This window comes from Siphateles boraxobius, unplaced genomic scaffold (assembly GCF_051911475.1).
Source record: "Siphateles boraxobius isolate OS27281-9 unplaced genomic scaffold, OSU_SipBor_1 26, whole genome shotgun sequence".
NCBI lineage: Eukaryota > Metazoa > Chordata > Actinopteri > Cypriniformes > Leuciscidae > Siphateles > Siphateles boraxobius.
This window is the reverse complement of record NW_027508876.1, coordinates 23,397,937-23,424,814: the sequence shown is the minus strand read 5'-3', so window position 1 is coordinate 23,424,814 and position 26,878 is coordinate 23,397,937. Positions and strand designations below refer to the sequence as shown.

At 36.9% G+C, this 26,878-nt stretch overlaps 2 protein-coding genes across 3 annotated transcripts in view; one reads left to right on the top strand and one right to left on the bottom strand.

Annotated features, from left to right (window-relative positions):
- Positions 1 to 1,375: 1,375 nt before the first annotated feature.
- tecrl2a (trans-2,3-enoyl-CoA reductase-like 2a) lies at positions 1,376 to 7,025 on the top strand. The gene is made up of 13 exons (XM_077245050.1): positions 1,376 to 1,399; positions 3,931 to 3,981; positions 4,075 to 4,126; positions 4,728 to 4,772; positions 5,309 to 5,412; positions 5,490 to 5,605; positions 5,704 to 5,809; positions 6,018 to 6,090; positions 6,167 to 6,210; positions 6,400 to 6,457; positions 6,539 to 6,627; positions 6,714 to 6,759; positions 6,842 to 7,025. The coding sequence occupies exons 1-13, from the start codon at positions 1,376 to 1,378 to the stop codon at positions 6,967 to 6,969; spliced, it is 936 nt and encodes a 311-aa protein (XP_077101165.1). The 3' UTR covers positions 6,970 to 7,025.
- A 422-nt stretch (positions 7,026 to 7,447) lies between these two features.
- abca4a (ATP-binding cassette, sub-family A (ABC1), member 4a) overlaps positions 7,448 to 26,878 on the bottom strand; it is a 32,279-nt gene continuing 12,848 nt past the window's right edge. Inside the window, exons 12-51 of one of the 2 annotated variants that reach the window (XM_077245048.1) lie at positions 26,630 to 26,827; positions 24,508 to 24,713; positions 24,114 to 24,290; positions 22,911 to 23,133; positions 21,909 to 22,130; positions 21,604 to 21,808; positions 21,444 to 21,524; positions 21,139 to 21,372; positions 19,457 to 19,634; positions 19,246 to 19,377; positions 19,011 to 19,150; positions 18,753 to 18,890; positions 17,844 to 18,034; positions 17,665 to 17,770; positions 17,381 to 17,586; positions 16,972 to 17,026; positions 16,765 to 16,839; positions 15,815 to 15,990; positions 15,500 to 15,624; positions 15,311 to 15,409; positions 15,045 to 15,234; positions 14,874 to 14,968; positions 14,756 to 14,788; positions 14,523 to 14,628; positions 14,037 to 14,111; positions 13,780 to 13,949; positions 13,489 to 13,666; positions 12,808 to 12,923; positions 12,081 to 12,228; positions 11,773 to 11,896; positions 10,679 to 10,808; positions 10,485 to 10,605; positions 10,341 to 10,403; positions 10,161 to 10,267; positions 9,504 to 9,645; positions 9,282 to 9,416; positions 9,103 to 9,206; positions 8,910 to 9,002; positions 8,543 to 8,792; positions 7,448 to 8,164 (exon numbers count right to left, since the gene is read on the bottom strand). In XM_077245048.1, coding sequence (XP_077101163.1) covers positions 8,048 to 8,164; positions 8,543 to 8,792; positions 8,910 to 9,002; positions 9,103 to 9,206; positions 9,282 to 9,416; positions 9,504 to 9,645; positions 10,161 to 10,267; positions 10,341 to 10,403; positions 10,485 to 10,605; positions 10,679 to 10,808; positions 11,773 to 11,896; positions 12,081 to 12,228; positions 12,808 to 12,923; positions 13,489 to 13,666; positions 13,780 to 13,949; positions 14,037 to 14,111; positions 14,523 to 14,628; positions 14,756 to 14,788; positions 14,874 to 14,968; positions 15,045 to 15,234; positions 15,311 to 15,409; positions 15,500 to 15,624; positions 15,815 to 15,990; positions 16,765 to 16,839; positions 16,972 to 17,026; positions 17,381 to 17,586; positions 17,665 to 17,770; positions 17,844 to 18,034; positions 18,753 to 18,890; positions 19,011 to 19,150; positions 19,246 to 19,377; positions 19,457 to 19,634; positions 21,139 to 21,372; positions 21,444 to 21,524; positions 21,604 to 21,808; positions 21,909 to 22,130; positions 22,911 to 23,133; positions 24,114 to 24,290; positions 24,508 to 24,713; positions 26,630 to 26,827 — 5,664 coding nt within the window. In that variant the 3' untranslated portion in view covers positions 7,448 to 8,047. The remainder of the gene's footprint in view (positions 8,165 to 8,542; positions 8,793 to 8,909; positions 9,003 to 9,102; positions 9,207 to 9,281; positions 9,417 to 9,503; positions 9,646 to 10,160; positions 10,268 to 10,340; positions 10,404 to 10,484; positions 10,606 to 10,678; positions 10,809 to 11,772; positions 11,897 to 12,080; positions 12,229 to 12,807; positions 12,924 to 13,488; positions 13,667 to 13,779; positions 13,950 to 14,036; positions 14,112 to 14,522; positions 14,629 to 14,755; positions 14,789 to 14,873; positions 14,969 to 15,044; positions 15,235 to 15,310; positions 15,410 to 15,499; positions 15,625 to 15,814; positions 15,991 to 16,764; positions 16,840 to 16,971; positions 17,027 to 17,380; positions 17,587 to 17,664; positions 17,771 to 17,843; positions 18,035 to 18,752; positions 18,891 to 19,010; positions 19,151 to 19,245; positions 19,378 to 19,456; positions 19,635 to 21,138; positions 21,373 to 21,443; positions 21,525 to 21,603; positions 21,809 to 21,908; positions 22,131 to 22,910; positions 23,134 to 24,113; positions 24,291 to 24,507; positions 24,714 to 26,629; positions 26,828 to 26,878) is intronic. The other variant, XM_077245049.1, reaches the window with a different exon arrangement.

Genomic DNA, 26,878 nt, shown 5'->3' with positions numbered 1-26,878 from the left:
CCTTTGGCAATTCAGAGTGTCTCTTCATCTGAATTTCACATCTCAGTGGCTGCTGGGTCAAAGATTCGGAGAGGGGGATTGCTTGTGAGGCTGAGCAACCACAGATGTGGGAAAAGATGAGAAATAGAGGATTCCCATCATGATAGGGGAGCCAGTCTGACCTTGAGAGATGTCACACGACATCTGAAGAATAAAAATGATTGTATCTATCTGTCTGTCTATCTATCAGTGTGTGGTCGTTATGAGGTTTGTTCAGAATGGCAGCAGATGCTGCATGGACACTGATTGTGGTCAGCACAGCAGATTTGTGAGCTCTCTGAAGTGCAGGCAGCTTTCTGAATACATGCTTTGCACTCATGAGTTTGCTAGGCTGTGACCAAGGGCCCTTTGCCTCTGCACTCCACTTGAACAAAGAGTGAAGCTTCAATCACCATATCTAAGCCACTAGACGTGACCAGACTCTATATATCTATATATATATATATATATATATATATATATATATATATATATATATATATATATATATATATATATATATTAAGCTCTGTAGAATAAAGTCTAAAGTCTACTTTGTTCATGATATATATATATACATTTACATTTATTCATTTAGCAGACGCTTTTATCCAAAGCGACTTACAAATGAGAAGCAGTTATACTAACAGTAGGACAACAATACATAAGTGCTATAACCCCTCTCAGTTTAATTTTAGTGCAGTTTTTTTTTTTTTTTTTTTTTAAATAGAATAGAAGAGAAGAGAAAGTGTTAGTATTACTGAATCAAGTGCTGCCGAAAAAGATATGTCTGCAGCAGTTTCTTGAAAGAGTAAAGCTCAGGTTTCCCAAACGAAAACATATGTTGTCATAACTTATTGATCATATAATCTTTTACAGTGTAATTACTTAAGTATTACCAAATCCTTCAGAAGGAACAGCATTTTAAAGTAAAAAGCGTGTTAACTCAAGTCATAAGATTTTTAAGTTTTTGTAAGGTTTTGGATTTGGATTTGGTAACACTTAAACTGATTATATTATACTTATTGATTATAAGTGGTTAAATGCTAATTAAAGTGGTGGTTAAAATCAGAAATCACCAATTCACATTAGGTTAAAATTGAGGGCCTACAGAAACACTGAGGACAAGATAACAGACCAAGACAGGTTTGAAGAACGTATGCTCTTCAAAGAGCAAGACGAGAGAAAAAAGACAGTGAAAGCAGAGGCAGTAGGAGGGGGTGAGTGTGGGAGGGGAGATGAAGAGTGAAGGACGAGGGTTAGAATGGAGAATTAACACTGACATTACCACAGGAAAGGACGGAGCTCCCTGTCCAACTCTGGGGGAACGAACATTACGTCAGACAAGGGCCTCGGAATGAGCAGGACAATATTTTTTGAGGTAAGGCATCAAGTTAATTTACAAGATTACATGCTTTATGTACAAACTTTAAACTATGGGTTTCGAGGGCCATTCATTTCTGTTTCTAAAGAGTAAATAGCCTCATACAGTACATTCCCACAGAAACAATACAAAGAGGAGGAGAATATATATATATATATATATATATATATATATATATATATATATATATATTTGGGTTTGTTCATGAAATTAATTTGAACAATCCATGATCTAATCATAAATATGAGTGACAGTAAAAGTGATTAAATATTTTAAATGTTTGGCTAATTAAAAACAATCACAGCATTTTTAAGCTGAAAATTTGTCTTACATCAGTCCTCAGTTCCTCCAATCGGGTGTCATACTGTAAGAGCAAATTTGCTGCACGCTGGTTTGCTTTAATTTTACACTTGCTGAACATAAACAAGTAAATATAATTTAGCACATAACTGACCGGCCTGTCAACTGAGTTTTAATGACCCTCTCATGCATTGCCACTGCCTATGTAAAACACCACCAGAGACTGCTGTGCTATTGATTAGCACACACTCTACTGTATATAAACAACTTTAAAATCAAACATTTAAATGTAATGTACAGAACTGTTTACTGTCAGCAAGATGTAAGCAAAGAGAACGACAAAATCGAGGTTACAGACTGGGAACAGAATAATGTAATGTTTGAGCCTGGTACACTCCTCAACATTACTGCTGTATTTACAGTACTGGGGGATGGGTATAACAGAAGCAGGACGTCCTGTCAATAGCACTCAGAAATCCACAGACTGGTTTTATTGATTACTCTGCCTGATTGAAAACAGGACGATTTTACTGCTTGGTCTTTATACACGAGCATTACGGTGAGTGAGTCATTTAGTTCTCTAAAACTAAAGGCAGAGCGAAAATACTGTATGCTGAAATATCAAGAGTCCAGACACTTTATATGAAAAAAAAAGTTTCAGAATCAAATAATCAAATTTGAGCAAATTTAGTTATGAATCCAATTATTTAATGTATGTGATAGTCTGAGCGATAATAGAGTGATGTTTGCTTTATTGAATATTTATATATTTTATTTTACTTAAAAGGACACACTGCTCTTTTTTTTAATGATAATTATGTTTTCACTGGAGATACTCTAGCTGCATTTTCAACAAACACCTTCCGTAGAAAGTGTAAGGGGTTAGAAAACTAGCTATTGAATTTAGACAAGGACATCAATTCTGTAGAACAACTTCAACCACTCCATTGGGATTCTTACTTTAAGTTGAGCATTAGGCTAATCCTATGTGTCCATTAGAAGATTATTACACTAGCCAGTATAAGAGCAGTTGCAGGGTGACAGCTCTGCTGAGCTCCACAATATGTAGTGCTTTCAAGGCAAATTGCAGCAGACTCACTCAACTCACAGTACTCTGTAGATCAACGCTGACACCTTTTAATTAAGATTAAAAATATCCCGTAGTGCAAAAAGATGCATCCCCGGAATTCAGAGCTCAGACAGGTCGGAAACAGACAATGGAAGAGATTGTTGTTTTGGGGTGATGAAGTGAATACAATGAGCTAAACAAGGCCAGATCTGTCAAAACATAAGCTCTGATCAATAAACAGCATATGGACTGTGCTGCCCTCATTAGGTGCTCATTCACTTCAGCGATAGCCTACACAAAAGCTGTGTCAGAATGAATTTGGATATTCACTTCACAGCACGTTTTTTTGCAATCACTCAAGGGGAGACATGTTGCAAATTATTCCTTAAACTCCTAATTTTCTATTAATATGAAACTATGTAAACAGCTAAAGATGTGATTGCTTTTCTCAGTTGTCAGTTATGTGATGCATCTTTGAAGCATACAATTCTGGGAGAAGTGATTGACAGCTTCACCCTGAGGCCAGACCTTCACGAAATTAACTTGATTTATGTTGATTGAATGGAGAGAAAAAAAATATGCTTCACACAGTGTCTGTGCCATGGAGCTATAGACCTTATTTAGAGGGAGTGCCATGACTGAAAGTGAGGCTGTGAGGGATAGAATTGGCATGAAAAAAATTTGTATCACTTATAATGTTATCAGGTGTTTTTTTTTTTATAGTGAAATATCTTCGAAAGATATTTTTTCAGTGTTTCGTCAGCAGAACAATCCAAAAACACATTACATAACACGTACTTGTTACACGTTATGTACACGTACATAACACGTACATACACGTACGTAACACATACTGACACAGACATGGAATATATACACACACAGATCTAACAAGACTAACAATGAACAGCTGGGACAATGATTACAGGGAACAGCTGAGTGTAATGAACAGTGATAAATGAAGGACAGAATGCTGGGAATTGTATAATGTGAAGGACACTGTGAAAACGGGGATCTCTAGTGACACCCGGGGAAACACAAACTAGACACTGTGACAATGTACACCCAGGATGACTTGAGGATGGGTAAATCATTGCCTAATTTAAATTTTTGGGTGAACTATCCCTTTAACACAGCTAATATGACTCTAATCTTTCAGGTCGAAATTCTAGATTCAAACACCAAAGAACAGCTCTGTTTTCTTGACAAGGTAAGCAGATTTCACAACTAACAATCAATGACAGTGATTGCTGCACTCAGCTAAAACGTTAAGGTAAATTATTTTATTTTGTTTTTAATGCAGGTTGATCCCCATTCAAGCATAGGTGACATTAAGATTTTGTTTCACAAGTCATGTAAGTTTTTTTTACCCCACAGTGTATTGTAGGTTATTATTGTAATTTTGTCCTGTCATGTATGTCACATTTTACCTCCGCTCCGCCTCAGCCTCATCACCCTGTCCAGGTTTATTTAATAAGGAATTTATGGTGGGCATTTCAATTATTAGAAACAGAATGCACTCCTGAGGTTGTGCGGTTCAGTAGCCTACTCACCCTGTTGTTCTAATGCCGTATCAAAGATTTTTCCGTATGCCCTCCTTATTTCACATCGAATATACGACATTAAAAAACCTTGATGCTCTGTAAAAATATATCCGCTGAATGCCTCGATTGACCAATCAGAATCAAGTAGGCTATTCCAGAGCGCGTGATGAACACTACAATAATTTGAAAATTATATAGCAGGACAGGTATTAATAATGTAATATGTAATATGTTTAAAACAGAAATGTTATTTGATATGTATACTATTTACATATCAATTATTCCATTATTGAATTATTTAGGAATTAAATGATCCTTAGCCTCTTTTTATGACAGCATTGTGCTGTAGATCTTAATATTTGATATACGATAAGTAGGCTATGTAATATTGTATGATTTTTCTGTCTGTCAGATCCCAAATGGTATCCAGCCAGACAAGCCCTAAGGCTGGACCCCAGTGAGTATGAGGAACTCATAATACATAATTTATATATGTATACAAAAACATAAACGTCCAGATGATATCCTTACAGGGGGGATATGTTTATATATATATATAATCCATAATTATAACCACAAACATTCGTATTATGTCTTTTTGCTTTTCTCACCTCTGTCTTTAGAGATAACAGAGAAAATATTTCAGGCTTATTCCTTGGGTAGAAATGGAATCATAAAAATTCTTTAATCTGCTCCATTTCTACCAATTGCTAAAGCCACACATTGAATTGAGGGATATTATTCATCTATGTTGCTTTAAAAACTGACCAGATGAAGGCAACTTAGTAGACAGGATGTTTCTCAAATATTGAACTCAGATGTCCCTTGATCTCTTGCTGTAGTGCTTTTGAAGGCAGCATATTTCAGGTTTCAGAAAGCAAGATGAGTGCTATCTGTTGAGAGCTGCTATGATGCAGCAAGACCAAAAGCCAAACTTACCCAAAACTTTAACATTAGCTGTATCAAATCTAGTTCTGCATTTGTGGTTTTTAGAAGGGAAAGCACTGAGAGATGATGATGTACTGCAGAATCTTCCTGTTGGGACCTCGACGACCATGTATTTTAGAGACCTTGGTCCACAACTGGGATGGACGTTGGTAAGAGTGCTATAGATTTGCAAAATGTAATTCTGACAGTATCAAACATGATCTTTAAATACATAAATGCTCTGTAGGTTTTTTTGGCGGAGTACATTGGTCCCCTTCTGATATATCTCCTCTTCTATGTCCGTGTCCCGTACATCTATAGCGACAATTACGCCTTCACCTCGAGCTCTCATACTGTGGTCAGGTGAAACAAAAAACACCTTTTGTTCTCCATTGATGAAATAAAGTCATATGGATTTTGAAAGCCATGAGTAAATAAAACAATTTTAATTTTCTCTTTAGTTTGGCTTGTGCTTGTCACTCCTTTCACTATATCAAGAGGCTAATTGAAATAATATTTGTGCATCGGTTTTCTCAAGGCACGATGCCTCTTAGAGCCATCGTAAGGGTGAGTGTTTGGTCACACTAGTCTGGTTTGCTACTGTAACAAATAAAAACTAGTCTTGAAAAGTAATTTGTCACCCTTGTTTACTTCAGACACGGTAAAATGATCATTGAATACAGTTCAGACATTTGCTGAGCAATTTTACAATTTAAACAATACAATTATGATTATGTCGAATCCTCTGTTGATTGGTGATTCTCTGAATTCACAGAATTGTGCATATTACTGGGGTTTTGCAGCATGGTTAGCTTACTACATCAATCATCCTCTCTACACACCACCATGTGAGTACCAGAAGAGATAATAGTATTTAATAGTTTCTTCAGTTTGATACATTAAACATACCTTTATGTTTTACAGCATACGGAGAGACACAGGTCAATTATGCACTAATTATCTTTGTGGTACGTGATGTTTCTGGTTTAATAAACACCACATAGGTTACAGTGTGATCCAAAAAAGTCTGGTACCACTTTAAAAGTCGAATATATAAATCGAAACAAAAGTATTTTCATTAGTGATCTCAGATTTTTGGGTCACATTTTTTATTAAGGCTAAATTAACAAACATGATGTGTATTGTTTGTGTTTCAGTTATGTGAGGCAGGTAATTTCTCCATCCACTGGTCATTGAACAGTTTAAAATGTGAAGGTGAGTGCATATGTCAAATTTCGACTACTTTGCAGATTATGACCCCATGTATGATCCTATTTTTTTATTTATTTTTTAAAGGTACAAAATGTCGGAGGTTCCCACATCCATCCAAAAACCCTTTTACATGGCTCTTTTTCTTTGTATCATGCCCCAACTACACATATGAGGTAACAGCAAAATATTTATATCTTCATAACTCAATTTCTACTACCTTTGCCTGACCCATCACATCTTTGGTTAAATTTTCCATCAGGTAGGTGTTTGGGTGGGCCTGTCCATCATGACCCAGTGCGTTCCAGGTGAGTAACTGTAATCAAACAGCTGTCAGCTTTGTGATTATGATATATCTAATATACACTGAGCTACTTTTTTTTTTTTTAGTGGCTCTCTTCACACTTGTAGGGTTCATTCAAATGACCATCTGGGCAAAAGGAAAACACAAAATTTACACCAAAGAGTTTAAGGACTACCCAAACCTCCGCATGCCAATCCTACCCTTCATCCTCTGACATTCACATATACCAACTTCAGGTCAAAATGCAGAGATATTATGATTTTGGCTGAGACATCTGAACAGCTGCATGTAAATGAAGCTGATTTATGACACCCTCTGGACAGGATTGTGAAAGTTAGATTAAAACTCTTTTCAAAAATATCTCATGGTTATCGTGCAAGATGAAGTCGCACATTGCTGCACTTACAATGGTATACCACTTGGGATTTGAAATTAGCAGATTTGTGGGAATTTTTGTTGGTTAAATCATTACACCAATCATCCATGTGCAATATACAGAACTCTACCTCTTTAAACCAACTACTTCAGCATGAATGAAAATTGTTTTTTTCTTAAACACAGGGCAACACTGAGCTATATAAGGGAATTCAAAACTATATTTATATGAGAAATGTCACACCATTAAACAAATATGTCTGGATTGTATTGAAAATAGTTATGTTTTACTGATTAATTCTTGACAAGGTTCAAAGTGAGTGACCACATACCCTTTTAATAGTATTATTTTGGTGAATTTTTACAAAAGGAAAAAGAAAATCAACTTTCTATAATTCCCTGCTTTTCCAGTTATATCTAGTAAAAAAATTACAAAACTAAACATATATTATTTAGTCCATTTACAGCAACTGTTTGTATGCTACTCTTTTCTAACTTGGCAAAAAAAAAAGCTGTGACTTGCAATGTGTCACAATGCAATATGCATTTCAATAGCAATAGCCTTTGCAATAAAATCTATTGCATCATTTGATTTGTTTTTAAAACAAAATTCTTTGTAAAAAAAAAAGTGATATTAATAATAGATATCACTTTTGATAATAAAGTGCTACAGTATTCATAAGACTAACTCAGTACAGTTCTGTCTGTATTTTGTTGTATTTTTCCGATGCATTTCTATATAAAAAAAAAGGCCAATCAAAAAAGGTGCGGAAAGCTGTTACGGCGTAAACTATCAAAAGTCTCAAACTGAGTGTTTTGTAAAGAAGAAAAAAACATCTCCTTTTCTTTAATGACTCTTTTGTGCGACCCTGCAAGATGACTCCAATTGACCTGCTCAGATGACCCTCTTCAAGCTTTCAGGCTTTCATTTTCACTGGAAAGACTCTCATGTCCCGCCGGGCACCGGCTGCCCTCGGGTGCAACACAATGGTATCATCTTCTCCGGATTGGTGCTTGGCGAAATTCACAAACACCTACAGGGAGTGAAACATAGAGAGCAAGACTACATGAGGAGCCAAAATGCCCTTGTTCCAGTGCATTTGTCACATTCAGGTATGGGAACAAATGGTGGCGGTCACAAGATGGATGAATGCTTGTTGCAATCTTCTGACCCTGAACTGGACTGTTCTATTCTGCGCTTCTCTAGTTTGACACATCATGTCTCAGAAGTAGGAGAGCGCATAAACTGATAATAGATCTCCCTGTTTTGGACTACATAAAGGGAATCATACATTTTTCTAAGTTAAATGTCTAACATAAGGATATACTGTCAAATATTTTTACTAGTTGTCATTTCATTTAAAATTGAAATGGTAAAGGTTTATCTAGGCCAACAGTATCATATGAAATACCTGGTCCAGCGTTGTTTGGGAAACCGAGTAATCTTCGATATTCAGCATTTCCTTGTTGGCTAAGACGAGCTGGAAGATTTTGGCCAGAGAGTAAGAATCGATCTCGTACTGTAGAGTATTATAGTGTTTCTCCCTCTGAATGCAGCCTGGAAATGTGCTCTCCATGAATGCTTCAGCCGGGTTCAGATCTGGGACTGTGCCTGTTTTGGCCGCTCTGATTTTCATGGTGACCACGTATCCATCACCAAATCTGCAGGAAAATGATTATAAGAAATGTTTCACCGAATAGCAATGCAAACAGAAAGCTATGAGACTGCAGAAAGTGTGTAACTGAAAATTTTCATGTGAATAAAATTTGTGATCTTACTTGTATTTGAGGTGCTGGATTGTTCCAAGACACTTGAACGTTCCGTTCACCATGATGGCCAGTCGTGTGCAGAGAGCTTCACATTCCTCCATACTGGAGAATTGTAAAAAGTAGGCTATGACATTATTATTGCCTATACCTATAGTATTTATAATTAGCACTATATTATGCATGTGCTTTGTCGTGTTCTTGCCTGTGTGAGGTAAGGACCACCGCCCTGCCGCCCTGAATCACGCTCATGATGGAGTTCCAGAGGAACCTGCGAGAGTGAGGATCCATCCCTGTGGTTGGCTCGTCCTGGCACAGGAAAAACAACATGTTAGTAACAAAGCTTATCATATTCTGAGATAATTCACACAGAAATGCTCTAACCAGGAGCAGAAGAGCTGGACAGCCAATCATAGCGATAGCTGTTGAGAGTTTACGCTTGTTTCCACCGCTGTATGTGCCGGCACTGCAGCCTGCATACTCAAATAAACCCAATTTCTGAATTCCCCATTCAGCCACCTGCATCAAAGGAAGATAGAAGTCTCTGACAGAAATCCCCAGAGAGAAATAAATAAGAAGAGATAAGAAAATGGAATATCGTCTCACTCTGCTGATCTCGGATTCCGGGACTCCTCTGAGTCGAGCGTATAAGTGCAGGTGTTCTCTTCCAGTTAGAAGATCATCGATGGCATCAAACTGAGGGCAGTAGCCCATGTTCTGGTGCACATCCAGGATGTTGGTCAGAATGCTGGAGCAACATAAGAAATCAAATTGATGAACAAAATCTAAATGAGTTTGTTGAGGAAAATGTGTAATTTTCAAACTTCACTAGCAGCACCCAACAAAATAGTAAAAATAATTGTTTTCAAACTGCTTTCCTAAAAAGTCCTATTCGGTGTTGCTAGGGTGTTCTAGGTGGTTACTGGTGTAAAAATAGTTATTGTTGCAAAAAAAAAAAAAAATTTGTAAGACACGTTCCTGGATTAACATGTTAACATACCCATAACTTATCCCTAAAATCAGATTGAAATGATAGGTGAATAACACTGATGTAGAAGCACCTAACCCTAATTGTAATCCTAAACTTGACATAAACTGTAAACCTTAAATCTGATTGGTTGTTTGGAATATTGTTCCAGGATCAACAAAGATGTTCATCCAGAAACATGTTGTACTTGGTGAAATCACGTTCACCATCCTAGCCATATTTGTATTGTGTTAGCAGTCAGAAATATACTTTTACAATTAGCTAGTTAAACAAACCTGTAACCAGTCACAGCAGCTTCCCCTGAAGTGACATCTATGTCTCCTGTCAGCATTTTGAATGTGGTAGTTTTCCCAGCACCATTCACACCCAGAAGTCCAAAGCACTGTGGGGGGAAAACAGTTCACGCAAAGCTCATGGAGCTTACAACACAAAGACCAAATCCATCCATTTATTACCTCTCCTGGTGACACTCCTACACATATCCTGTCCACTGCTGGCCTGATCGTTCCCATGTATGTCTGTAAAGAGAAAATGCATTCATGATCTCTGTTGTGTGAAGCAATGCCCATCATGCACCACTGTAAGGTGGACAGACTAGCCTTTGATAGGTCTTTTATCTGGAGGATATCGCTAGGGCTTCCTCCTTTGTAAATCCTCTCTCTCTCCTTGGCCACATCCACATCTTCATCCGTTACTGGTGGCTTCTTGAAATCTGACATCCTGTTGAAAGAGACAGCTTATTTATTTATGGAAACCACTGGATCTACTCAAGGCTGAATGTATTTCTTCTTACCAGTGATCCAGGAAGAATCTGTACTGTATCAGAACATTCAGGATGAAATAGACGAACCCCTCTACTGCCATGAACGTCACATTCTTTCCCACAAAGTCCCAGCTGAAGGGATCCAGACTGAAGTCCTCACCTGAGACGTACATGCGATGTACAGTACATGAACCTCACACGAAGTGTCACCAAAATGTACATGTTCAGTATGAATTATAAGAACTCTATACATGTAGTTAAGTGTTGCTATGCGGTTGTTAGGGTGTTCTGGGTGGTTGCTAGTGCGTTGTTATGCAGTTGCTATAGTGTTCTGGGTGGTTGCCAGGGTGTTGCAAGTGTGTTCTGGGTTGTTTCTAGGGTGTTGCCAGGTGGTTTCTAGGGTTTTAAGGCTGATTTCTAGGGCATTGCTATGCTGTTGCTAGGGTGTTCTAGGTGCCTGGTATGCTGCGATGCGGATCCTTGAGTGTTCTTAGTGGTCTTAGAGTGTTCTTAGTTGTTGCCAGGGTGTCCACAGGAAATTCTGTGTGGTAGTTAGGGTGTTGCAAAATGGCTTCTATAGTATTCTGGGTGATTCCACTATCTCTGATATTTGCATGCAAGTCGCATTTTGCTCCTAGCGGCAGTCGCATGGAACTTTCAAATTGGTCGTGAAGCAACCGTTACTCTCCGCTTATTCACCAAGGTAAAATAAAAAAAATTGAACTTGGCAGAAGTTCAAATATTTCAACGCACCCGAAGCTCAAATCGGATCCGAAAATTCCGCTCCAGTACTACTCTCCATTAAAAAAGAAAGACTTCCGGACTCTCGCTTGTCGTTTGTCGAAGACAGTGGAAAGGCGGCTTGAGTCTTTTCCATTTTGGCAATCTAAAACAATTGTAGCTTTGAATAGCCATCAGATGCAATGTGAATTTTCAATGAAGACACGGTTGGCAAATGTACGGTGTTGTATTTCCATCATGTTGACATATAGATTGAAGCTCAGTGACTCTTATGGAGGTCAGATCACAGATTCCAAACCCTGCCAGGGGCCAGGCTAGGGTTGCTTGCTGCAACCTCAATACGACCGATTGAAATGCAAGGTGGGGAAAGGAGCAGGACTCACCAAAGCGTGCATACACGTCCATCACGGCTTGGTTCATTGCCATGTCAATGAGCCCACGGCCCAAACAGAAGTGAGGAAAGACAAGTAGAGCTTTCTTCAGCACCTGGTTACACTTATACAGAGCCTATGCAAATAGAGACAGATTGAGGATGAAATGAACTTTAACTTAACACTTGAACTTTCGGCCTAAATGACTAATGCATTTAGTCTGATTAAAATTGTAATGAAATTGAAATTGGAGGGTTGTTTAAAAGCTAATAAATTGTATCATTTTAGACTAAAATAATTTGAAGGGTGGGATGTTTCACCTCTGTACTGTCGAACAGGTCTAAGATAAACGTGATGGCACTGCTGTTGATGCCAATGAAGAGGTTGATACAGGACAGAGAGACGTACGCTGTGCTGGGCACGTTAAACACATATGACATTGGATACATCATGGGAGTCACTGACCAACTATTTCACAGACGAGAAAAAAGACAGATTAGTATATTTTAAAATATTCATACATACAGGTCAGATTTATGGAGACTAAAGAAATACAAATCAGCATTAATACAAACATTATTATCTTCAGAAACAATTTCCACGTATTCCTTTGAATGCATGAATCATTCTAATTCTGTCACGATATGCTTCATTAATCAGAAACAAGATTTTGTCTTCGGAGTAAGGGGTTTGTGCTGGGGTGTCTGGATTGGTTTCACACTAGAAGATTCATTGAGCAGAGGAGAGTCTGAGAGACATTTGGCTTTCAATTGCACTGCCTGTGTTGATGTGATCAAGGGCCAAATTAACATACTGGGATATGGCAACATAAATAAAACATTGACAAATCACCTTTCAAAGCTTTCAGTTGGGTCTACTCATGACCCTTCATCTCTCAGACCGCGTGTTAAAGGTACTGAGGGTGACCTTTTTACACGGAGAACTTCTTGATTTCAACACACAAATATAATAAGACACACCTAAATATACCTAGAATGGCTGTTCTGCTAAAAGAAATGTTAAAGGATCAATGAAAGAAGACATTACCCATAAAGCATCAGTAGAGCTATCAGGGCTTGTAAGTTGCCAGGCGAGGTATAGCATTTTTTATCAAATGCAATAAAAATCCCCACAACCATTGCCGCACTGACGGCATAGTTTATCTGAAACGACAGGACAACAGTAAAACTGAATTCTAAGACCATTTTAGAGTAAATAAGACAATAGAATAAATACGCTTCTATATTTATTATACACTATAAAGACACTTAATGGTCAAAACAACATATAGTTTATTAGTATTTAACTTACAGGGCTCAGCAATAAGGACGTAGTTGCAAATTGCACTGATTTGTCAAGATAATGTTTTCTAGCTGGCTAACAATTGAAATTGCAAAAATGATTTGCGATAGTCTGAAAGCGTAAGTAAGATTACCAAACCAATAAATAATGTTTTGCAGCATATGGCATAATCTATTTTTTAGCAAAAGTGTACCGGTATTTAGACATTTATGGCACTGGATATAATTTCCAGTTTGTCTTTTTGTACAAACAAAATAAATAAATTGATTTAAATAAAATAGTTTAATTCAATGAAATCTAAAAATACATTGCTAACTAATTTTGTTTTGTTGTTTGTTTGTTTTGTTTGTTTTTTTTGGGGGGGGGGGGGGGGGTGCAGTAAACAAGTTGCCAAGTTATGGTAAGATGTGCTGTCTTCATACTCACCATGTCCCAGAAGAAGTTAGCAGTCCAGTACACAATAGGACTGACCCCACTCACAAACTGCAGGTGTTTAGCCTGCGTCACTCTCTCCTGGATCAGATACAGCACAAAACTGGCCGGTACGAAGGACATGGCGAAGATCACGCAGATGGCAACCACTGCATCCACTGATGTGGTCAGTCTGAGAGAAAGAATAAGTAAACAATACTTACATACACAGACATTTTACATACTTAACCAAGACTGATTTGCAAGTAAAACAACTTTGTGATGTTCTGTGAGCATTACACTCACACTGTGACCTCCGACAGCTGTTCCTTGGTCAGGTTTAGTGGATGATTGATGGCTGTGATGCCGTACTCATTTAAATTGACACCAGGAGGCAGGTTGGCTCGAAGGATGGCGTTATTCGCCACGTTCATGAAGGCCACCATAGCGTGCCAGCCTTTGTTATTGAACCACACCTAGAGGAGATAACAAATGGGTTATTTATCTTGAATGGGACGAGCTCAGTAGACTGTGACAGGAAGTGAAGCTGACAGAAATCTCACCTTGACATTGTTTTCAGTCTCCATATACCTCAAGAAAGTACCAAACTCCTGCAGAGCAAGCTTTGAGTATCTGCCCTGTAAATGATCACAAATTGATACTTAAGCCAAATTAAAACTATAAAATGTTAATATATTAAAAACAAAAACAGTTTATAAAAATAGAAACCTTTGACAACCAAGAGGTGTCTAAATAAGTTTTTTCAATATATCTATTGTTTTACCATTTAAAACGTAGGTTTTGTCAAATTAAAGTAATATTTTGTTTATAAATAGACTAAATAAATAGACTTTATTTACAGTGTACCCTTACATTTTAAAGCCACTGTAGAAAACAAAATGAATAAATTAAATATATATAATAAAAATATATATAATTTAAAAAAATAAATCATTTTTTAATCATAATTTTTATTTACAACTTGGGTTGTTTTTTTTTATAAATATGATTGCATCGAATTCACAATGAAAACAATATGAAACATTTACCCCTGTGACATTTAGCAGACGTCCTATCTGAGCAACTGCATTCTGGATGCTTTTAGGATCCACGTCGAGAACAGGAAGTCGCCCTCCGACAGAAATGCCACCATACCTGAAGGAAAGATACCGCATTCTTCAATTCTTCCACACATTTAGATCATTGAACGCATAATGTGTTCTCTAAGTGTCCACAAGAGGGAGTCGGTGTATTTTCTACTGCATGTTTAAGACACCAATACCTTTGTTCATTCACCCAGTACTTGCTCTTCAGGCTGAAAACAAAAACACAAATGAGATGAATACCTGGAAACAAATGAACTATTTAATGAACAATTTGTCATAAATTGGCCACAATACCTTGTCCGTATTAAGTTTGGGTAAGTCTTCACCAAATAATCAGAGATGTTCCTTCCAGTCAGATCCATCAACATGTCACCAGTGGATTGAATCCTCTGAAATGCAGGAATCACATCATTATACAACATTTTAAGGAATTTGCAGTGTCATACCTATAGTCGAGAGACAGACCTGGGGAGGAGGAAGACCCCCTGCACCTTTTGGACACACAGGTAACATGGTGAGTATTTTAGGGGTGCTGCACTGGCAGCTGGGAGAGGGACTGGTGTCTGTCCAGTCAGAGTTATCCAGCATCTCAATGAGTGTCGGATTCACCAGGGGCATCTCCCACTCTGTGGTTATGTTATTACATGGATAGTCTCTGTGGGAAACATAAATGGTCACAGTAAGTATAGGACAAAATCCTCTGGATATTCATCCATATAATGTACACGTACTGTAGAGGTTCATCCACCATACAGCGAGTGCCAAATCCAGGTCTGTTTAGAAGAACCTCGCCAAAATACCTCATATCTCGGTTTTGCATCTCTTCATTACTGGAAACAGACATTAAAAACGCGGTTTTTAACTTCTCAGGTAACGTTACATTGGATAAATGAACTAATCGTGTTCCATCGTAAATGTACCTGAAGAAGGTGAACTGTCGGCCGTACATCCATGGGCTTAGAGTAAGACTGGGATATTCTCCGAATGGAGGAACAATCAGCGTGAACATCAGGGAAACCAGGACAAAACTGGCGGGCAAAACAATCTGAAGAAGAGAATATCAACACTGTAAAAAAAAAGTTGCTGCCTTAAATTTACAAGTACAATCAACTTATATGTTTAAGTCATTTCAACATAAATTACATTAAAAAAATGAATCTTATATAACCTATATATGGACTTCATCACTGTTGTTACAAAGCTAAATGTTTACAAAGCAATGATGCTATTCTGACCTGGGCAAGGAAGTCTTTCCCTGAGCGTGTGGAGTGATGGAACCTCTTAATGAGAAGAGCGAAAAACTGCTTTAGGACCAGAAAGATTCCCTTCACCTGTGGGGATCCTCTGCACTGTTTGCTGGTCGAACAGCCAGAGTTTGACTGTCCATTAGCACACGCAGACCCGACTGTATCTGCACAAAAGATTAAACGCTGTCAAAAGGTAATCCAGAACAAAGTTTTTTATATTGTTTTTGGTCAACTAATACAGGTTTTCCAAAGGCTGATACAGATATCTAGAGAACAGCATATAGACAAAATGTAATAAAAAAAATGTACATTATTATTATAGGTTGTACAAAGGAAGATGATGGTTCAAATTAAATTAAATTAAATTAAATTAAATTAAATTAAATTAAATTAAATTAAATTAAATTAAATTAAATTAAATTAAATTAAATTAAATTAAATTAAATTAAATTAAACAAGGGTTTGCTTATACAGAATTTCAAAAAGCTAAAATATCATTTGATGATTTATCAATAAGCCTGGCTGATATATTGCTCTATAACTAATTTTTAACTATAAAAAATAACTAGAGCTACAATTATAAAAAGCGAGCTTAACCCTTTGATGAAATAATTTTTAAACAACAAAAAATATATTTTTATAATATATTTTACATTAATATTTGAGAGTTACACATCTGTCCAATAGATAATTTCATCATATATCATACAATGTATTCAGTCAAATAAAATATATAACCATTAATAACTCATTAAGAATTATAAGAGTCAAAAGAAATCACTCCATGCATCAAAGAGTTAACCTGTACCATGTGCACTATTAGCATACTGTTTAGCGGCATGTCTTTGTCCATTTAACTCTGTGTTGTTTTAGCAAGGCAGCTTTAGCTGAAGTAAGGAAGAAGCATTATAAGCCTGACAGACTAAGTTAGTCGTCACCTTCTTCTATATTCACTTTGACTGCGGTGTCTCTATACAGACTTGCAAGAGATTTCTGTTGCAGAATTCTGATGTCTAAGGGGTTCAACCACAAATATAGACATCACCATCACAATATAAAAGACTCACAAGCACCATCATTTGACATATGCACAGTATACACTGTACAGCTGAGATTAAATGAGAGATAGTGTACTGAAATCTTACCAGATGCAGTGTTGATGTGTGCAGCCTCTCCATCAGTTGTGACTTTCAGAAATATCTACAGGACCCAAGAGACAAAACTTGATTTTAACAGACTGTGCAAAGTAGGTTGAAGAATTTTAAAAAGTTGACCACCCCCCCCAATATATATATATATATATATATATATATATATATATATATATGAAAAAAATTAACCTTATTATTATTGAACAAATGATCAACACCATTATTTCAGGTTGTAAACAAAAGGGGGATGATGGTTCAAAAAATAAAATAAAACAAAATAAAATATCATAATGGAAAACTGTTACATTTATAACTGATTAATTATTTTGGTTTTTAAATGTGTTTTGATGTTCTCGTTCTAAAATAAAATGATAGTAAATGAGCCTGTTTGTGCATGACAGACCTCCTCCAATGAAGTGTCTGACACTCCAAAGCTGCTGAGCCCCATGTCTGCCAGCGTCTCCTCCAGCTCTCTGAACAGGCTGGCGTAAGAACGATGTTTGAAGCCCCGGCTGGGCAGCAGGAAGGTCAGCTCCTGCCCTATGACCTCTACCAATTTGGCCTCTGGGACATGATGGTGGACGAGGGCCGTTATTCTCTCTATGTCCCCTGAGAGAGCGAGATTATACATCCTAAATCATTGCAGTTTGATTTCATTGATTTGATATAAACATATGAACTCTTTACCTTCCATCTGCCTTTCTGATACTCTGGGCTGCTCTACGGTGCTCTCCTTAAATTTGGTACAGAGTGAGCACTTACAGGAGCAGTCCTCAGTACAGTCACACTGACCCTGTGAGAACCACATCAACCATGAGAGTCTAGCTGCTTTATACACTCTCTGTATTGGATGGTAAAAGTCTCACCTCTTGAATGACATGGGGCGGCTGGTCTTTAATGCGCCGCACCAGAGTGAGGTAGAAGCCAGCGCCCAGGCAGTTCTTCAGGAAGAGAGGAGAGCCACAGCAATGCAGACGACCCTGAGAGATGATGGCCACACGGTCACTCAGCAGGTCAGCTTCATCCATGTGGTGTGTGGACAAGATCACTGTACGACCTGAATAACACACAGACCCTTTTACACCCAGAAATGTATAGAACAAAGTCTGTTAGACAATGCTCAATTTTACAATAGATTCATTAGAAATATATATATATAAAATCAAATAAATGTATAAACTATTTTTACACATATCTTGATAGATGGATATCATTTTTATATAAAATATATAAAAATATGAATTATATCAAATAAAATAATTTAAAAAATGGACGGATGCATAGAAATAAAAAAAAATATATAATAACATTTAAATTTATAATTAATTAAATATATATAATAATGCAATGTATTTGATGGACATATAGATGAATGGAGTGATATTCTATATAAAATATAAAAATTTTTATAAAAAATAAAATATCTCAAATAATATTAATAATATATATATATATTTTTAAATAATAATAAAAAACTTTTTTTCACATGGTAATAGATGGATGGATGATATTTATTTATTTATTATGTAATATTTTCTATATAAAACATAAAAATATGAACTATGTAAAATAAAACAATAAAAAGTATGAAATGTGAATAAAATATAGAAATAAAAAATATTAAATATTAATATAATAATAATTAAATGTATAAAATACATATGAAAAAAAATATATTAATACAATTTATTAGACAGAAATTCTAGTGTGTGATAAGAACTACGTAAAATGACTTATTTGAAGTGTAATTGTATTTTTTAGTTTGGCTCATATACCAGCACGGTATTTCAGCAGAAGGTCCCAGATAGAGCGCCTAGAATAGGGGTCCACTCCTGATGTAGGTTCATCCAGAAACACCACTTTAGCACCACCAACAAAAGCCATGGCAACGGAAAGCTTCCTCTGCATACCACCTACATAGGAAGACAATATCCTCTTTTTATTCCTCAATTCAGTCTTACAGTGTTACAGAACAGAACTGAGTTCGTTCTGCAGAGGAAAAGATTTTCTTAAAAAGGTATTTATGATCTAACCTGACAGGTTTTGTGCCTCCTCATTCCTCTTGTGAGGGAGACCGAGATCTTCCAGCATGTTTTCCACCTCTAGCTGGGCTTCAGGCAACGGCCTACCCTTCAGTAGAGAGTAAAACAAGATGTGCTCTGCTACCGTCATACTGTACAAGAGAAAGAGATCAGAACAAATCAGCATTTTATATTAGCAAGTGAATCAACATCCTTCCAATGGAAACCACATGAGGGGTTTACGAACTGGTGAAAGATGATGTTATGTTGGGGGCACATTCCCAGAGATTTACGAATGGCATCCATGTCTGTTCGGATATCTTTCCCATAAATATAGGCCGTGCCAGAGGTGGGAGGGAACATGCCAGTGAGAATAGACCTGTGGAAGAGAGAAGAAAACTGTGTATGATGTTCCCGTGGGTAAACAAAGATCCATTTCACTGGTTTTGTAAACGCACATTGTAGTGGTTTTTCCTGCACCGTTGTGTCCGAGGAAAGCAGTGATCTGACCCTCGTAGAAGGTGATACTCAGACCGTCCACAGCAGGTCTAGAGCCGCCACTGAACACCTTATACAGGTTCTCCACACACACTCCAACCACCAAACCGGATGCTTCGGGCTCGAAAAAGTGCCTCCCTGGAGATAAGAGATCGGAAGGTGATTAAGATATTAGATGTTTATTATACAGAAACACTTCAGATCCTTTTAAAATACAATTATGTGGTGTGTAAAAAGACATAATTGTGTATATATTTGCTTGAAAGTTCTTAAAGTTACTTAGACTTCTTTAGGGTCAAACATAAAATAAAATAAAATTAAAACAATTATATATATAAAATTATATAAATTTATAATATATTTTAATTATATGTGTGTGTATACAGTATACAGTATATACATATAAAATGGACATAAAACCAGGAAGTAACTATTATTTTGTTTGAAACCATGACTACCATGGTAAACTTTTTGTTAGGAAAAGGTGTATATACACCTTGATCCGTGAGACGAAAGGAATGTCATTGTCACAATGATGAAATAAACATCTTTAACGACTCTAATATACATTAACCGGCAATACGATAAACACAGAAACCTGCATTCCAACCTGCCAGCCAAGCAAACAGACGCAAGGCCACCGGGTTCCCACAAAGGGCACCGACAGAGATGTGTTTGTGCATCGTTTTCGATTATACTGGTGTACATGTGTGCAAGTGCACACATGCCTGGCGCCACCTTATACAGTGCGCTTGAACTTAAGACAGAACGCTGGCAAGTGCTGATGGATAAAGCCAGCGAAGCTAAGACTGAAGTAATTACTCCCATGGGGCTCCATCAGTTCAAAGCCAAAAAAAAAACCTGCTGGATGCCTGCGCTCTAGTCAAGCAGATAAGCCTGGTTAGGTCTTTGAATACATCTGATGGGATCTTTTCCAGGAGTAAGAAAAGAAACACCACCTTCCTGTTTGTTGTAATAGGTTCTTTCACAAAATACTGTAGAATGAAATGTTTTCGCTGATAATAAAGCCCACTGGAACCACAATATATTTCTGTCAGGATTTACATGTAAAATAGTTAGTAATTCAGTACTACATCCACCATGTTGTTACTGTCATGTGATCTACTAGCATCAGTTGTTTTGCTTCAATGTGATTCATTAATCCTCTCTTGTGGCCTCATGGGATAGTAAAGTGTCCATCGAGTGTGCACTTCAGTATCTCACCGGAAGTACTCATTCAGGGACTTTTCGCCTACTGTTTTTCAAATATGTATTCGGACATACTACTCTTTTTTGGCGTACTGTTTTTCACATAAACTATATAGTAGGGAATTATTCGATTTTGGATGCAGTGTGTGACCAACTAGCAGTTCCTTTTCAGGTTCAAATTCATAGCAATCTACTTTTTTCTGTAACTTACAGTACATTAAAAAAAAGTTTCGACCAGTCCAAAAGAAAAGAATTTGATGACTAAATTGTATGACTAGTCTGTAACCAGCCTGTGATGTTCAGCTAGTTTACCTGGTCAGGTTATATGGATTAACTGACTAAAATGTCTCCAAACCTGGTAAACTAGACCTGAGGGACCAGATAAGACCAGCAAACCACCTATGACTGGTTTAAGCTGTTTTTTCTCCCACACCTGATGAGTCTGTGCTCATGCTGTGATTGGCCGTCTCCTCTTCATCGGGACTCTTTGGTTCTTTCTCTAGTTTATCCCGTATATCTCCATGTTTGCAGGACCCTGGCTGCTCCGGAGGTTTTTCGGGTGCTGTATGGTTCTCGGCCTGGTCATCATTGTGGTTCTTGGCCTGGTCATTAGTGTTGTTCACCAGATTATCAAAAGCAGGTTTCGCTACTGCTGATTTTCCAGGAACTGTGTGAAAAAGATTACGTGTTCATAAAAAGCTGAGGCAACCACTTATAATAAGCTAAAAAGCCACTCACCTTGTTTTAGAGGCTCAGGTCGGTTTAACCAATAAGAAGGCTGGATTGGAAAGTAACAAGGCCGACCAATACCATACTGCCCTGATGATATACACAAGATTTGTCACTTATAATCCTCTGATAGGCTTTTTATCATCAAATAAACCTGAATATAGTTTACCTGGGAAGACATTATCGAGGTACCATGCAAGAATGGCATAAAGTACCGTATCTAATGCCATCATGATAATCGAGGTGAGAAAGGAGAACTCGTCCCCCTCCAGAAGGCTGGTCTGGATGTTATCCCACTGCAGGCCAAGACCCTGCTCCTCGTAACGGGACAGGTACTCCGTCCCAAAGCCGAACGCCACCTGGGACATCAGACTCTGACACACAATATAACAATCTTAGAATCAGAATATTACATTTAAGTTGCTTTTCCGTTCTGAATTTGTTCCGTTCAGTAGTGAGTTTTATCATGCATACCGCCATGATTTTCATATCCTTGGTAATGCGGTCCTGCCAAGCGAAGCAAACTATATGAGGCAGATAAAGAGTGAAGTAAATGATTCCACTGCAGGCTGCCGCCAAGTTCGCCTTGTTGAAAAACACGCTCATGAGGAAGCACTGCATGATGGTTGCCGTGGTGAAAGTGAGCAGGAATAGGAAGAGAATGATGGGATTGCTATAGTTCAGCACTTTTCCTCCCTGTGAGAAAACAAAGATGAGCTTTTATATTCTTTACAACATACATTTGGTTGTACAATACCGCTCATAAGTTTTAGGGTCGATAAGATTTTGTCATGTTTTGAAAGCTCTCTTACACTCACCAAGGCTGCATTGTTTTTTTTACAAAAATGTAGTAAAAACAGTAAGGTTTTCATATTTTTAAAGTGCAATTTATTATTGTTATGACAAAGCTGAATTTTCAGCATCATTACTCCAGTCTTCAGTGTCACATGATCCTAATATGCTGATTTGATGCTCCAAAAAATATTTTTATACTCCATGATACTTTTTTTCCCCAGGATTGTTTTGATGAACAGAAAGTTCACAAGAAAATCATTTATTTAAAATAGTAATCTTTTGATCAATTTATTGTTCCTACGCTGAATAAAAACATAAATTTAATATATATACACACACACCGTGTGTATAACTAGTCTAAATAGTAGTAGGCTACATATTCAAATGTCTCTTATGATGGTAGCCACAAGATGTCAGTATAGCAAAAAAATGAAATCTGAAAACGGAAAAAAACACTTGTGAATTTTGCTCACACTTTAGTTGAAAGGAACCTAAAATAATATTTCACAGGGACAGCACCCTTTTTTGAAAGTCATGGATCCCCTTTGGGAAATGGAACCAACAACCTCGGTTCTGACCAGATATTTAACCACTATTCTTCTGAAGAAAAAAACACTGGTTTACTGGTCTTAGCTGGCCTTGCTTGCTGATATCAGGGGTGTTTTGGACACAATCTCTTACCATGATAATAAGAGTAAGCAGGGCTGTGCTAGACGCCATCATGAAGAATGTGTCGATGAACCATGTGCACCAGAGCACACGGTTAGTGACACCCATGGCCTTCAGAGTCTCTTTCAACCTCATCTCCTTCTCCAGCACGATGCTCTTCACCGTCATAGAGACAGAGTAGACCCAGGCCAATACCATGAAGATCGGAAAGCAGCGGTTCAGAGTCAGCATGAAGCTGTGTGTCGTCAATGAGAAGAAGATGGATTATTGATTGGAGGATAAGACTGACGATATGCAACAATATTAAAATTCAGATAGGCCTACAAGTAAGTCGTTAATCATTTTCATGTTACGGATTATAATCGATAAATTGGATACTTAATTCAAATTGAACTATTTTAAACTTTTTTAGACAAAAAAATAACAAGTGTACATAACGGCATATGTTTTTGCTGAGTATCATATTTGATACACCAGGCTTTAATGGCTCATATTGTATGATATAGGAGATTATGCTCAAGGAGGAACCATTTTATTCAGAGACCCAAAGTGAGCAAAAATATTGTGCAGTTGAAGTAAGATGAAATTCTGATACCTTGTAATGTAAATCCTTCAGATCTTTAAAACAGTATAGTAGATTTACATAAAATGCATATATATATATATATATATATATATATATATATATCAGGCGTCATTATATCTTTTAACAATATATCTTAGCAAGATGATATTTAAATGGTTAGTTTTATGATCAAAGCTCTGTAGTTTTTATTGTGGGGGACAAAACATATAATGCAATGCAATACAATAATGATTGAGATATGCACAGATAAATGTTGTATCATATTTGATACTTTAACATGATTTTTCTAAATAATTATGTATGGATAATCAGATAAACCTTTAGTCCAGTAACTGTTCATATTACAATATAAATATTAAAAAAAAACAGTAAAGATTTTACAGCCAAAATACATGTATACCACGACCTGAAGGAGAACATTTTCATGATACAATAGACTTTATGGATTAATGTTTTTAAAGCGAGTGTAACATGACGAAAAGGTAATCTAAATTTGAAAATGTGCATGCACAGTTAAATATCCAATGAACAAAATAAAATATGATCAATTAAATATCTCATATTAGCAGATAGAAATAGGTCTAGAAATATCATGCATAAATGTTAAAAACACTGAGTGTGATACTCACAGGTCATCCACATAGCAGGGATAGGGCATCTGCTGCAGGTACACTCCTAATGGCCATTCCTTCCCTGTGTGGCTCTTTATTATTCCATGTTCTATCATGTCCTGCAAGTATGCAAATCCTCCCCATATATAACGCAGATCATCCATTGGATCAGCCCTTGGCCCTGGATCCCAGTATCTGATCGTAGAGGATATATATTGGAATAAATGCAAAGAAAATCAAGATTTGGGGAATGACTGGGGCAGTACCCTTAAAAGGACAACTTTGTACCTTATCTACTCCTAAAATCTGCATTTTAGTAGTAATATGTACCCTTTAAGGTACTACTTAGAACTTTTACAGGTAAATAAGGTACAGTATTTGTATGTTTTTTTCCGAGAGTGAACAGACAGACCTGTCTTTGATCTTGTTGGTGCGCTCTACGACATCAATGTCCATACGGATTTTGAATTTGACATGAGGGGGCATCTTGGTGGTCCAGGAGTACATGTCAACAAATACCAGCCCTGCCCAGAACTTGGTCTCCCCTAGAAGGTCCAGCGCTCGATGGGTCAGCTGGTCCTCATCAGAAATGCCGGAGAACTTGTCCAGGACAAGACACTGTAAACAGATGGGGAGTATCTAAGTATATCATTTCACCTTAATTCTACTTTATCTAATCATTGGTATACGTATGCTGAAAATATATATATATAGTACCCGTCAAAAGTTTGAAAACACTACTATTAATGTTTTTAAAAGAAGTCTCTTATGCTCATCAAGCTTGAATTAATGTGATCAAATTTAAAATAATGGTTTTCTATTTTAATATACTTTAAAATATAATTTATTTCTGTGATGCAAAGCTGAATTTTCATCAGTCATTACAGTCTTCAGTGTCACATGATCCTTATAAAGAACCTAAATAAAGAAAACAGTAAGTAGCGTATAATATACCCTATTAACTGTTTACTGTGAACCTGAAATATTATTTACTATTTTATATATAGAAAATATATATATAAATACTGTATATATACTGTATATATACTGTGTATATATATATATATATATATATATATATATATATACTACTGACTATTTTCTATATGGAGAGCTCTGATGCAAAAGCCTCTAAAAGCCACCTATGCCAAAAATGAGATAATAATATTGAGTGAATGCTCTCTGCACATAGTATACGTTCATCAAATACTTTCACTTCAAACTCACTAAATCCCTCCCTCAGCCCTTTTAGAAATGTCGGTACTTAGGTAGAAACCTATACATAGAAGACTGATAAAAATGTTAATATTAAAGAAAAACATTAGACGGACTCAGAGGATGTCAAACTGAATCAGATCAAGTCGTATTAGTCCACTGTATTAGATCTGTATCAGAATTCAGCACAATATTAGTATCCAAAAAGACTCATTCAATGTATCTTCAGTTTAATTGAATTGTTTGCTGATTTGTTTTCAGCTTGACATAAGATGGTGGGGATGTATTAGAGATCTTGGAGACATTGTTCTCCGTGTGGCCGGTATGCACTGCAGTAAACTGGCCTGCACTTTCTCTTTGTGTAGGTCGAGTAGACTGACAGCTGTATCGAATCGGACTCATTCGTTGGGTTTGTCTGTCACTCCTCAAGTGTTGCTAGCTAAGACAAAAACTAAAAGACACATGGTTTAGATAGCAGAGGTCTTGCTCTCACTGGCACAGGCTGCCTTAAGCTCACCCTGATTTGTATTGAAAGCATTCAGCATTGAGCTCTACCATTAAAGAGCTCTTCCACACTGGCAAACTCTCGGTGAGAAATCAAACGGTTTTCTTTGTTCTGCTTGACATCAGAGGCAGAGCCGGCTGAGAGTGACCACTTGGTTTTCACCCTCCTGCTTCTGAGCAGATCTGGGTCTCTTTATCTACACTGAAATTCTAAATGACGAGTGAACTTAAAAGTTCTAGCTTATCACCAATAAAAGAACTTACAGTGTTATAAAAAATATATTTTGAATTTCAAAGGCTGTGTTTTATGGAATATGGAATATTAAGGAATATGACCATACTGCAGACTGCACTGTATATGTTGTATACTGTATAGCATACTATTTATTCCATTCAAAATTTGGAAAGAAATTAACTTTTTTTTCAGCAGACACTTTAAACTGATAAAGGCATTTTTTTATACATTTTTACAAAAGATATATTTTTTAAATAAATGCTGTTCAAGCATTTTCATAAGAAAACAACTAATATAAAATGTATTAAAAAATCCCAAACTTTTGATATATAGTATATGTACTGTATATGCAGAACAGAATGCAGTTTGCAACATTTCAAAAACCTTTTTTGCATTTTAGATCCAGTTTTGTTAAAATAAATAAATAAAAACTAGTTCATCATTCTGAAAATGGAAGGTCAGTGCATTGTGGGACACAACTCAACTTCACTCAGCAGTACAGCACATTTTGCATTTCATTGTTCACCATACGAGTAGTATCATTAGTATGAGTAGTATTCTTGTTGCTAGTATTTGATACCTCTCCGTATCTGTTTATGAGGCGAATCACTTGGTCAGTCAGGTTAAAGATGTTTCGCCAATCAAAGTTAGGCATGTCCTGGGCTCGATCCTCCTCAGGACCGTTGTACAGGAAGTTGAGGATGTGTTGGCCAGTAAACTGAGTATCCTGGAGGCCTTTGTTGATATAATTCATCACTGTGGGGTTTCTAATGGAGTCCTGAGAGATAAGGCACAATATTATGGAACTGAAACCTTGCATGAAATATGG